The sequence below is a fragment of the Heteronotia binoei genome, chromosome 4, assembly GCF_032191835.1.
Source record: "Heteronotia binoei isolate CCM8104 ecotype False Entrance Well chromosome 4, APGP_CSIRO_Hbin_v1, whole genome shotgun sequence".
In the NCBI taxonomy this organism is placed as follows: Eukaryota; Metazoa; Chordata; class Lepidosauria; order Squamata; family Gekkonidae; genus Heteronotia; species Heteronotia binoei.
In genome coordinates this window covers 63,469,854-63,482,962 of record NC_083226.1, presented here as the reverse complement: position 1 = coordinate 63,482,962, position 13,109 = coordinate 63,469,854, and the positions used below count along the sequence as shown (strand labels likewise).

The 13,109-nt window shown below is 42.0% G+C and overlaps 1 protein-coding gene across 1 annotated transcript in view; it reads right to left on the bottom strand.

The window, feature by feature from the left end:
• Window positions 1-12,255, bottom strand: part of TJP2 (tight junction protein 2) — a 52,593-nt gene extending 40,338 nt beyond the window's left edge. The window contains exon 1 of the mRNA XM_060237442.1: window positions 11,936-12,255. Coding sequence (XP_060093425.1) covers window positions 11,936-11,998 — 63 coding nt within the window. The 5' untranslated portion in view covers window positions 11,999-12,255. The remainder of the gene's footprint in view (window positions 1-11,935) is intronic.
• Between the last annotated feature and the right edge of the window lie 854 nt (window positions 12,256-13,109).

The following is a 13,109-nucleotide window of genomic DNA, read 5'->3' as shown; positions in this document are numbered from 1 at the left end:
CAAAACACCCTTCTAGGAAATTTTTGAACTGTCCATGATGAACTATAAGTCCCAAGTAGAGGAACTAGTTCATCTCAGAGGCTCTGTGCCACTTTTTCTACCTTACAAAATATTCTACCTAAATACCTCTGTGGCTACTGGAACTTTACCTTTATAGGCAACTACTACTGATCAGGGTCATGCCAGCTGGTCCCCTCTGTTATCCGAATGTTCTTAGGTTAGGTGGCCTTTCTTTTCTCATTGTAGACACATTCATTTCCCTACTCATGATGACCACCTGGATTACTCGCCTCCAAACTGTATGCACTAGAACAGGGGTGGCCAAACTTGGTTAATGTAAGAGCCAAATAGAATAAATCAGGCATTTGAGAGCCACAAGGAAGGAAGGCAAATAGATGGGGGATAGGGGAAGGAAAGGTGGAAAGAAAGGAATTTTAACTTTAAATGCATTCTCCAATCTGTTTACAGGGCTGGGGGGCTCTGAGAGCCACACAATATGTGTGAAAGAGTCACATGTGGCTCCCAAGCCGCAGTTTGGTCATGCCTGCACTAGAACCATGTCCTCTAAAATCTACCTAAACATCCTAAAGTTGGTCCTGTTTTTCTAGAATAGAGGAACCTCTGAACCACTCTTAACAGATTCCCTTGCAATTCCTATAGATATGCTATGAGAATTTTCTAGTCAGATAAATAATTATTCCACTGGTCCAGTGACTTTTTACTCAACACTGAATAGGAGACAGTGATCATCATAACAGTTTCTGTTTCCAACCTCTTGAAAGGGCCTGAGAGCTAAACACTCAAGCTGCACCCACATCCAAGAGATTCTGGATCCCTGACAGATGGGGTCATGCTTTGCCTGATCCTATACCTTACCCCGCGTAATCAGGGGGCCCCCAGAACTGGATGATGAGAAACACCACTGGTCCATTCTAGTTCAAGGGATCCTCATGCCAACTGAGTAGACTGTCTACAAACTTTCTTTTTTCAAACTAAGGGACTGTATTCTGCATATTTTCCTACCTATTTCTCTCACTCTGTAAAATGAGGAAGAAGTCCAGGTCTGAGGAAGCTACTCTAACCTGTCAGGTCCATCTTGTCTCATTCAAGCCTTTGAATCTTAGTTTGGTAGAGATGTTGATATTTCAGTAGTGTTAGAGTCAGGACGTTTTGACCATGTTAGTACTTCCATGTTTCCCATGCTAGCCTAGCTTTACCGGGGAGGGACGGTGGCTCAGTGGTAGAGCATCTGCTTGGGAAGCAGAAGGTCCCAGGTCCAATCCCCGGCATCTCCAAAAAAGGGTCCAGGCAAATAGGTGTGAAAAACCTCAGCTTGAGACCCTGGAGAGCCGCTGCCAGTCTGAGAAGACAATACTGATTTTGATGGACCAAGGGTCTGATTCAGTAGAAGGCAGCTTCATATGTTCATACCGGATTACCAGAAACTTAGCGGTATCATCTCCCTTATCTCAACTATCCAAGTCAGGGGTGGCCAAACTTGCTTAATGTAAGAGCCACATAGAATAAACTTAATGGTATCATCTCCCTTATCTCAGCTATTACATCCTACATTTTAATCTACTAGGTCAGGGATGACCAAACTTGCTTTGAGAGCTGTTTGAGAGCTGCAAAACATGAATGTCAGATGATTGAGAGCCTTGAGGTAGGAAGGGAGGGAGGAAGGGAGATATACGGGGGGGGGGGGGAGGACAGAGAGAGAGGTAGAAAGAAAGCAACTTTATAACTTTAAACGCATTCTCCAAGCCACTTGTTGGCTCAACTTGGAGAAGTGATCTAAACAAACAAATGTGTTCTCCAAGCTGGCCAACTGGGCAGTGGGGGCTTCAAGAGCCACATAATATGTGTGAAAAAGCCACATGTGGCTCCTGAGCCGCAGTTTGGCCACCCAAGTACTAGGTGGTCCTCTAGGAAGCTTCCACCCCTAGGATTGTGATGTCCTCAGACATATCTATGGCAATTATGTAGATGGAGACCATTAGGCTCCTGAGTGTCTATGCCCCATGTTCTTCTCTTTCTGATTAAAGAATCTGATTATATTAGTTGATTGTGTCAATTATGAATAAGTAGCACTTTTCATAATCAGTAGGTAAGATTTCTGTGTACAAGTAACCAGTGCTGTAAGGAGGAGTGCAACTAGTTATGTGGCACTTCACAGGTTACTTTATAGAGACTCTATGATCCTATTGGCTCTAGTTTCCTAGCCATTCAATTCTGTAATGGGGTCCTCCTAAGAACTATTTTCTTCTTAAAATTTCCTTCCTTTTGGCTGTGACTTCAACAGGCAGAATTTCAGACTTTAATCTTCTACTTCCTTTGCATTATCTACCATGCCAATGGAGGAGCGGCTCTTGACAGTCCTAAGAAGAACTCTGCAACTTTGCCTTAAGAAAGCTGGTTATTCCTCAGCTCCCTTCATCTATTCAGATGGGTAGAAGGTCTTCAGATTGACCATGAGCAACTGGCTCAAGCACGTAATCTTCTTCCTTCATTTAAATCAACTCCAGTTTGGCATTCATTTTATATCCAATTTTTCTCTCTAGTTGGGACTCAATGCGGCTTCCATTCTCACAACAACTGTATAAAGTAGATCAGGCTGAAAGTTTGTGACTAGCCCTAGGTCACCCAGTGAGTTTCCATGGTAGAAATGGAGATTCAGACTCAGGTCTCCTAGGATCTCAGCCCAGCACTCTATCCACTATGCACTGTTTCCCATTTGCAGGGTCGGGACCCAGTACCAAGCCATGGAAGCCTCACTACCGGGTCACAAGAAAAGCCAAAGCTAGCCCGCCCCCAGCAAAGCATGACCTCTGCTCTGCTTCCTTCCTTCCACCATCTCTCTGTTGTGCAGAGAAAAGCTAGCCTTGAAGACTGACACAGGCTGCAAAGTCTGAACTCCATTTGGCTTCCTTCCTTCCCCCATCTTTGTGTTGTGCAGAGAAAAGCTAGCCTTGAAGACTGACACAGGCTGCAAAGCCTGAGCTCCATTTGGCTTCCTTCCTTCCCCTGTCTCTGTGTTGTGCAGAGAGGAGCTGGACTGCCTCTCCTTCCTTCTCCCCCTCTCCCAGTGTTTGAGAGAAAAGCTGGCATCCACTGGCACTTTAGATCAATGAAGTGTTCTTCAAGGTATGAGCTTTCACGTGCCTTGCAGTATGATCTTTTGGGGAGATTTCCCAGGAGGTTTGGGCGGCAAAGAAGGGGTGTGTGTTTTTTTCAGCTGGGAGGGGCAGGGAGTGAGCATTCCAGTAGCTATTTTTTTTTTACCAAATGACCCCTGGGCAGAATTGTTGCTGGCTGGGTAATCTGATGGTGAGTAAGGCTTTTCCCCCTTTGTACCCCCTTCTTTCTTTCTTTCTCCATCTGTAAGGGATGCTCTGTCTGTATTCTTGGTGCTGGGGGTGAGGGGAAACAACAGTGGGAGGGCTTCTAGTGCCCTGGCCTCACTGGTGGACATTCTGGTGCTTTTGGGGCATTGTATGAGAGAATTTTGGACTTGGATGGTCCACTGGTCTGATACAACATGTCTTCTCTTATGTTCTTTCTTTCCATGTCTTTCTTTTCTTTTACTTTCTTTTCCTTCCATTTCATTCTTTCCCTTTCATTCTTTCCTTCCATTTTTACTGGATGAAACTTTTCTGTTCATCATACTGTTGTTGCAGACATAGGAGCTCTGTCAATGAAAAATTGGCACCCCCAGTTGTAGCCAGCTGGCTTTTCTATGAGATTTCTGTGTGAGTGAGTGAGAGTTAGAGGTGTGGGGCAGAAAGAGATTATTGGAGATTACTGAGGTATATTTCAGCAGCACTGGAAGAGATGGTACTATGAACTTGGCACCATTTTACAGGTCCTGCTTTTAACAGCTGTCTGACACCAAAATTAACTCCTCCTGCAGATATTAAAAAGGATGGAAGAAATTCACTGGCTAAATATCTGCACAACAGGTTGCTTTTAAAGGCAAGGGAAATACCACCAGTAAAAAGCTGCAAGCCCCTCATAAATATCCTTTTTGGGATAACTGCAAAAAAGCTTGAATGAACTTTATATAACTTTAAATTAATTCATTAATTGCAGTACAATTCTCTGCTACCTTTCACAGCGATTTCCCATTGTTTCAGTCAAGGAAAAGTATGAAAAATAGCTGTCAAAAGATTTTCTTGAAACCAAGCAAGCTTGGTTGTAGCTTGAGGCAGGGTTCCAGTAGTAGCAGCTGAAGGAAGGGCCTACTAAATGTGTCAGCATATTTTGAGGTACAGCAGCTGCCACGGCCCAGTGTGGGTGGTACACAGCACTGTCATTTTTGATGGCAATGGTAACAGCACTTCCAACTGCATACACTGGCCAGTGCTGTTGAGGAAGGGGTGTGAAGGTGGTGCAGGCAATTGAACATGAGCATTAGGAGTGCTTGCAAGCTGGAGAAGAATACACAAACAGATAGGTGTATGCAGGTGTGCGGGTGGAAAGAGAGGACCCTGGGAATGTATGAAAAAGTTGCAGACCACACACTTTCCACTCCCATTTTGGCTCAGCATGAGTTTCAGAGAAATTTTTTCTGAAAACGAAGTTACTTCAGAAGAAGATGCAGGTTTGGGGGAGTGCCCTGGAAGTGACAGCACAGGAATAGGTGGAGTTTTGGTTTTGGTGGAGTTTTGGTTCCATGTGCCTTGGAAGTGACATCACTTGGCCCTTGACCTGGTAGTGACACCACAGGAAATGACATAATTCCTGTTTTCCAGTTCCACCTCCAAAGTCTCCTGGCTCCACCCCCGAATTTTAGTGGTCCATGAAGGAGAAGTGTAAAAATAACCGGGCCACAGGAAATAAAAGTTTGGGAAATCCTGCACTATGCCATGTCGACTTTCACATACAGTTAAGTTAGATATCCTGGCACTGGCTAATTGCAGCTGATAGACAAGTACTGTGCACTAGTTGTTCAGACAAAATAAGTTGGCCATTCCCACAGAAAATGACAGCAACTGTTATTGAACCTCTCACGCTAAGATGACATCCACCCTTAGAGCAAAAACAGAACCTTGGACTTACCCTGGGAAGGTTCTTTCTGCTCTAAGGAAAGGAGGGCATCTTATCTAAAGCTAATGAAGGGGAGCAAAAATGTGGGTTGAGGGAGGGAGGGAGAGATTTCACTACATTGTTAATTGTCTTCCTGTCTTCTTGTTAACTGTATATTTTGTTCAGAGTTGTGCAACATCTGTCTGGCATGTTCACCATTTTATAGTTATAGACAAACTTCAAATCTTAGACAAAGTGATTATACAGCTTGAAGAACACCTGAACTGAGGAGCAGGGTGACTTTCACCACTGGAGACAGGAGGTCTGAAATTATGTCTCCTTGACTGATCACTGAAAATTGCTGATGTTAAGATGCCCTCCCCTCCTCAGAGAAGAAGGAACCTTCATGAAGTAGGTCTAAGGTTCTGTTATGTGTGTCCTTAGCTCTCCATATATATTCTAGGTCTCCAAACATATTCTGCAATCCAGCAGTATAGAAAACAATCCTTTCCAAAAGCGCCAGGTTTTCCCTCCCCCCCCCCCCCCTTTTAGGACAACTCATTACTGGGATATAATCCAATCAGGTCAACATTTATACTTAATCATCCTGTCACAATGCAACAAAGCTCAAGACAATGGGACAATTGTGAGTTTTAAATGGAATCTCAATGCAACCCATATTAATTCCCCCACCCATTCACATTTCTACTATCCCTTTGTTCTAGCTCTATTAATAGAAGAATTGTTCATACTGCTCCAAATGTTACATTACAGTTATAGATATTTTTAAGGAGTATTAAGAAACCAATTATACTTTATTGGTTTAGGGATTCCCCTCTTTAGGTGATATAATTTTTAAAAACTAATTATATTTCCTAGTTTAATTATGTCTGAGAAGCATTTTTCAGTATTCACACACAAACTGTATTCCAAGCCATCATAATTTAGACTGTTAAACTTTAAAGTAACTATGCTTTGAGTATCACCAAGACAAGCAGACTATAAGCACAGTAAATGAACCAAAAATATTAAATATAGTGTCAATAAAAAACTTTAACCTGAATTTATGTTAAAGAAAAACATGTAAACAGTATAAACCCACATTTTATGGTTGAAACCATTATTAAAACAATTTAACTGGGGAGGTGAATTGGGACAACTGCCATAAGAAACCTCTTTGCCTAATTCTGAAGACTGTTCAGACACTGACCTCTTTGTCTGTTGTACAATCCATTGTAAACTGTTTGCACGGCAATTGTTCGGTCTAGGCATGAGAATGTGAAATTGGGCAGAAGATGGAAAGATGCCCATTGACAAAGGCGTAATTTGCTTGATACATTTGCAAAAGCCTTTTACTTGGAACTGCTAGATTTCATTAGTCAGTAAACAAAGCAGCTATTGATCTGCTCAAGGCCCAGTCTAATTGTTTTCTTTCTTCAGATATACTTATCTTTTCCCTGGCCTTACTCTGATAACAGACTAGGGGAAGCAAGTTGTCCACATGAATCAGACCTTGTCCTACTTTTTCCTGCAATTTCAGAAGAAACTTGTACCTTCATGAAATGTCAGCCTTTTGGGTAAGCATTCCAATACTGTCTGCACAAGTTCGCTATTCCAAAGTGCATGACACAACTTCCTTCCCTTAAGCAGTAACTGGCACTGGTCAGATCCTCAAGGATGTCACTGGTTAATTGCTTAACACTGTAGGGCTCTCAGAAGTCACTACTTACACTGCTATGGAGATGTTTTACAACTTTTAACCAAGCTGTTTTGTGGACACCTATTTGGATAAAAATACAATATCTGAATAATTCACCTCTATATTATGTTTCTAATGCTATATTATGTTTCTAATGCACCTATTAATCTTTTTCTTGCTGCAGTCCTTAGGTCAAACAATTTTTTATTTGGTTAAATCTTTTTTCTTATTTTATTGTACAAGACATCATTGTACATGACCTTGTTCATGCACAGTTTTTTGTTAAATAGACATGGGGGAGGGATCTGAAATCCTGGATATTTCCTTTCTACCTAGAAAATATAAAGAGGTGAAAAACAAACTGCTCCCTATCCCTTTCAACAGAGTGAAAGCCAAGATCTCAAGTGTTAGGGGAAAAAAAAGTTTTGGTCCTTAAGAGCACAAAACACAGAGAGAGCGTTGGAAAGGGGGGGAAAGAGCAAAGTGGGGAAAAGAAGAAAACTAACTAAACATTCATTTCTGCTGTCAAATTAATATCATGACAATCACTCTTCAGCCACAGAACACTGTTATTACATTAAACATCTTCCAGATACTTGTCACTCTTTCCAGAGAGTTCAGTTCACCAATTCACAGTGGGGAGTTGCTTCTGTTGCTTAGAATCACAGAGCTGCTGGCATCAGGAGACACTGTTCAATATGTTAAGTGGAAAAGAATCCTTTTTTAAAAAAACTTTTCATTTTGTTTTGTATAAAGAGAGGAAACTGTTGTAGAAGAGCACTTGCCAATCTTTTCTTAAATGCAAGAATGTAGTTATACCACCTCTACAGACACCACACCAATTAATATGACTTAGGAGTTTGAACTTGTCTTTTCTCAGGGAGTGTACATTTAAATTTCTCATCAGTTCTCCTCATGTACTCATAAATTCTATTCATATTTGTTTAGAACATTTAAGTGCCACCTCTCCAGGAAGCCTGCTCAAGGCAACTTAGACGTAAAGCGTGATGCAAATCTATATATTCTAACATAGAAGCCACATAACTATGCTATTAAACTACAGATTATTATTTCCAGCTGAAGCATCCATAAATGTGGAGGTACACTAAGAGGCAAAAAAAAAAATTAAAAATCCAGAGACATCACAAAGATTAATGACAAACCTGGAAGGAGAATCTGAATCATTATGCCAGTTCTTTGATGTGGTTCCCTACATAATAAATATGAACTAAGAGGAAAGGTGGGGTAAACTATTTTAATAAACAGAAACAATCACAGTGCTGAATATGTATACAAGACAGTATTGTGTCATAATAGGCTTCTCATCTACATTTAGAGCTATCACTTGTACATTGCAAATCAAGTTGCCTGCACCAGGATTTATGCTTGGAGGAGCGGAATACTGTAATTGTGGTATCTTGAAAATGAACATTTCACAGTGCTGGGAGGGGGGAGTATGGAGCTAGCTTGTACTGAGCCAGGCACCTCTGTGTAAAACCCATCTCCTAAAAAATGGAAGTCTGTAGTAACTAGACAATCAGATTTAGTCTACTCTTGGAGACAGAGAGCCCATCTTAGAAAAAGAAGGGTAGCTCAGTTCACAAAGGTGTCATCTTCCAAAATGTACATCTAAGTCCAAATGTGTTACCCTTTAGCTCTCCAATAGGTCAGGACAGAAATTAAGTGCCTATTAATTGGCTTCTGTAAATTGACCTTCTCAACAAACTACCAAAAAATATTAGTTGTCTTTTTTCTTATTTCTTATTAATGTGAGTATGTGAAGAAATCCCAAAGTGGAATTAGGGACTAGTCTCAAATTGAGGTATGAATTACACCAGTTACTTAAGTAATTCTCAAGTAATTTGGTTCACTATTTTCACAGTATACAAAGACAAGGCAGCAGTAGCTGCACAAATCCACAGTCTACTGAAGTTACCCACACTCACTCTCAAGGATGATCTCTTGAGACATCTGGATTGGGGCGGCTCGGTAGTGTTGCTGTTGTTAGATCTGTCGGCTGCATTTGATACAGTCGACCACCAGCTATTGTCCCGCTGCCTCGCCGACGCGGGGATTCAGGGGTCTGCCCTTCATTGGCTTACTTCATTGCTCCAAGCCTGGGGACAAAGGGGAGCAATCGTCCCAGAGGCACCCACTTGTATGTGGTGTGCCTCAGGGGGCAGTTCTCTCCCTGATGTTGTTTAACATCTACATGTGCACCCTTGTCCAGATTTTCCAGAGATATGGGCTGGGTTGTCACCAGTATGCAGATGACACCCAGCTCTATCTATTGATGGGAGGCCAGTCCAGCTGCGCTCTGGAAGATCTGTACCTGGCATTGCAAACCATAGTGAAATGGCTCAGGCAGAGTTGACTGAAATTGAATCCAGCAAAGACAGAGGTCCTGTGCCTAAGTCGCAGTGGTTTGGGTAGAGAGATCCCTCTGCCAGCCTTTGATGGGATGCCTATGGTGCCAGCTCCAAAGGTCAAGAGCTTAGGGATGTTCCTGGAGCCTTCGCTGACAATGGAGGTCCAGGTAGCAGCCACTGCCAAATCTGCATTTTACCACCTTAGGCAGATAAGGCAGTTGGCTCCGTACCTGGAGCGCAACAACTTGGCAACAGTGATCTGTGCAACGGTCACCTCGAGATTAGACTACTGTAATACCCTCTACATGGGGCTGCCCTTGACTCAAATTTGGAAGATGCAACTGGTGCAAAACGCAACAGCCAGGTTGCTAATGGAGCTACCTGTATGGGAGCACATTCAACCTGTGCTGGAAACGCTACACTGGTTGCCTGTGGCATTCTGGATTCGCTTCAAGGTGCTGGTCATAAACTTTAAAGCCTTATGGCCTGGAACCTGTCTACCTTTGGGACTGCCACTCCCCATACATACCCCAAAGAGAACTACGTTCAGAATCCTAAAATCTTCTTAAGATCCCTGGACCAAAAGAAGCTTGATTGTCCATCACCAGAGACGGAGGATTACACCAGTTACCCTCACTCTATAGAATGCCCTCCCCCAAAACATCAGGACCCTGTGGGACCTGCCACAGTTCCACAGGGCCTATAAGACCAAACTGTTCAAACCAGGTTTCAACGGTTAAGGGGAGGCGGCTATTATTCTACAGCACCGACAATCTCACCGAACTAACATAACTGAAACCAGAAACATCAGAATAACCAGAACATTAACATGCATCTTGGACTTTTAATGACTGTAAAATGTATGGAAATGATTTTATTGTATATTTTGTTTTTTAATATTTTATGTTGCTTTTATTTGTTGCTTTCTGCCCCTGGGCCCATCAGGGGAGGGTGGGGCAGAATATAAATTTGATTAATACATAAATAGCAAAAAAATACATCAGACGAAGTCTGAACATTCTATCCAACAACAAAATAATCTTAGTACCCAACAGAGCAACTAATTTAATGCATACCAGAAGATAACTAGGATGTCAGCATCAAGACAAGAAAACACATAAAAGAATATGCAATTTCAGTACAGGGCTAAGGCCTCTTACAAGAGGTCAGCAAAATAATGAGTCTCTCACAGTTTTCTTTGTGATGCCTAGAAAAACAACAGCAGCAGATGACCTGTGTTGCATCCAGCACAATCACATGGAAAATTAAATGTCTGTTTCAAAATTTTCACAAGCTGTTAAAGCCAACATTTTACTAAAGAAAGTGAATACAAAAAGACAAAACAGAACTCTGAACTGTGTTATTTAAATTAAAAATGAACAGCAGATGCACATATAGCCTCTCTATATTATTTAGGACACAACACCACCAAACAAGAGTCTCAAGCAGACTGCAACATATTTCTAGATGACCTCAAAGTTACTGTGTATAAAGCTGAGTGGATATGAAAAACACAGATTTGTATATACTTTTTTAATCCCTATATTCAGGAACAAAAGGATGAAAATATTGCAAGAAGCAGGTAACTGGCAGTGTTCTCTCTTAGCTGAATTAGTGTGAACTAGCTCACAGTTTTTTAGCCTCTGGCTCACATATTTTGTCTTAGCTTGGGAAGGATGGCCCCAGAGCAAACTAATTTATGCAGCAGCCAAATTGCTCACTCACAACTTTAATTCCAGTAGCTCACAAAGTTGAATTGTTGCTCACAAAACTCCATAGCTTAGAGGGAGCTATTGTTCACTGGCATTTCTGGGTTTAACAAGTACTTAGAAGATTTCCCCATTCAACTGAGAGTTAACCTTGGATAATACCCCAGCGTCTCCCCCTGCCAAGTGTCATCTCTTATAAATTTAAGATGTTAACGAAGGACAATAATCTGGCTTTGAATCGTGAGACTGGTGCTATGACTTACGAACATCACTAGCTCTCCACCTTGACTTTCCAGTTCTGTGCAATCAGAGTAATTGTAACTTCCCCAACCAGTTTATATTATGAAAGGACAGCACTGTAATGCACTCTATGCACCAAAGAAATTATAGTGCCTGCAGAACAACCCTCATCCCCAATTTGGTCAGACTCTGAACACCCAACAGCTGCAAAGTATTCAAGGACAGTTCAGTGTTTTATGCGCACTATTATTTACTTCATTTATATCTCACTTTTCTCTCCAATGGAAATCCTAAGTGGCTAACATCCCTCTCCTTCATTTTATCCTCACAACATCTCTACGAGGTATGCCAGGTTGAGAGTGTGGAACTGGGCCAAGTTCACCCAGAAAGTTTCCATGGCAGAGTGGGGATTCAAACATGGGTTTCCCAGTCCCTAGCCCAACAGTCTAATCAGTATATCACACGCTATGCACATCAAGCACCCATAAATACATAAAATTTAAAAGACAACATTTCAATATGATCCAGTGCACAGGATACTGAAAAGTACACGGACACAGAACAGACCTGAATTCATGCATCTGCTTAATGGAGATAACTAGGTCGCTCTCAGCCTGTCCAATTTACCTCATTGTGAGGGTCAAGGGTATGAAAAGTGATAGGCTTACGTTTACCACACTGATCTACAGAGAGAAAAGGATCTACATAATTGTGATAAAACGCTAAATGTCCAGAAACAGAGAAAGCCATTTAGTACTTACATTACCGTCAATGTTCTCCCTGCATTATAGTTTTCAAATCTTAGCTCACGATTGCTGTGAACAAGTGTATGCGATTCAGGAGAGAGAGTGGGATTCCAAGGAAGAGGGTGTTTTCAAAAATAAATTACTTACCACAAACCAAGATGAAAGCAACGGGCCGGAATGCAGCAAGCGATCGCCTCCTCTCACCGGCATCTCTGTAAGGAAGAGTTGAAGAAACTCCCAAAAGCGCACCCCCGCTTTTTACACAAACTTTGAAAAGGGGTAGCTACTCACTAGCCTTAAAAATGCTCATTACCGCCTTAAGTTTGGGAAGAAACTTAGTAACTATTTTAAGTTCCTGAAAGTCGCCCTCTCCCCTCCTCCCGTTTCTCACATCCCTCACCCAATCCTGCTCCCCGCACAGCCACCAAGCAAGTACCCAGCCGTTTCCTTATCCAAGCGCTACTACCCACTCGGAGGAACATTCCAATAGATGCTACCATTTGATGCAAAGGGGGGGGGGACCGCATAAGTTACCACAAGCATCTTATGCACATGCATTTCAACAGCTTCGCTACCGGGATCAAAAACAGCTAGAATTAAACCAAAGCAGGAAAACAGAAAAGAGGAAAAGGGCGAAACCGGAAAAGGTTTGTTAGTACAGACCTTTTCCCTCCCCCCTTCAGGTCCACTTGGTTCGTTCCCGGTGGAACCCTGTGCAGCTCCCATTGCAACATTACTTCTTGGAAGTTGGGAAGTCGCTGTGAGCAGGGCATTAATTGTTCGCTTTACGCCTCACATGATACGAGGGAGGAATTGCATTAGCCACTCAGTGCTTCAGCTCTAGCAACACTTCCTCCTCCTTTGTACGCACAGACAGCCAGGAAAGAATCGAAGGAAGTTTTGTAAAGTGACTTGTGGAACAACGCACATCCCCCGTCCATCACAGCCTCAAGAAAAGTACTGCATGGAATTTCAGAGCTGAAAGAATAACTGGCTCAGAATCAAAAGAACTCATTAGAGAAAGTACACGCTAAGAAACGTAGTTTTTTCATTTGATTTAGGAATGCTAGAAAATTTTTGAAGTGTATGGTTTGGGGGAAGTAAAACTGTATGCTAGGCATGCTTAGGAAGCACCTCTGAGCACCTCTGCAATTAATAAATGAATAAAAGTTATACTGGAAGTTTCACTTGGACTGCAGTAAATTTGCTTTCACAATTCTCAAGCTATTTTAAATATCTCTCAAACCTAGCAGGACAAGTATTCTCTGAAGTACTAGGAAGGAGGGGATAGACAATATATAACACATGTCAGATCTCAGAA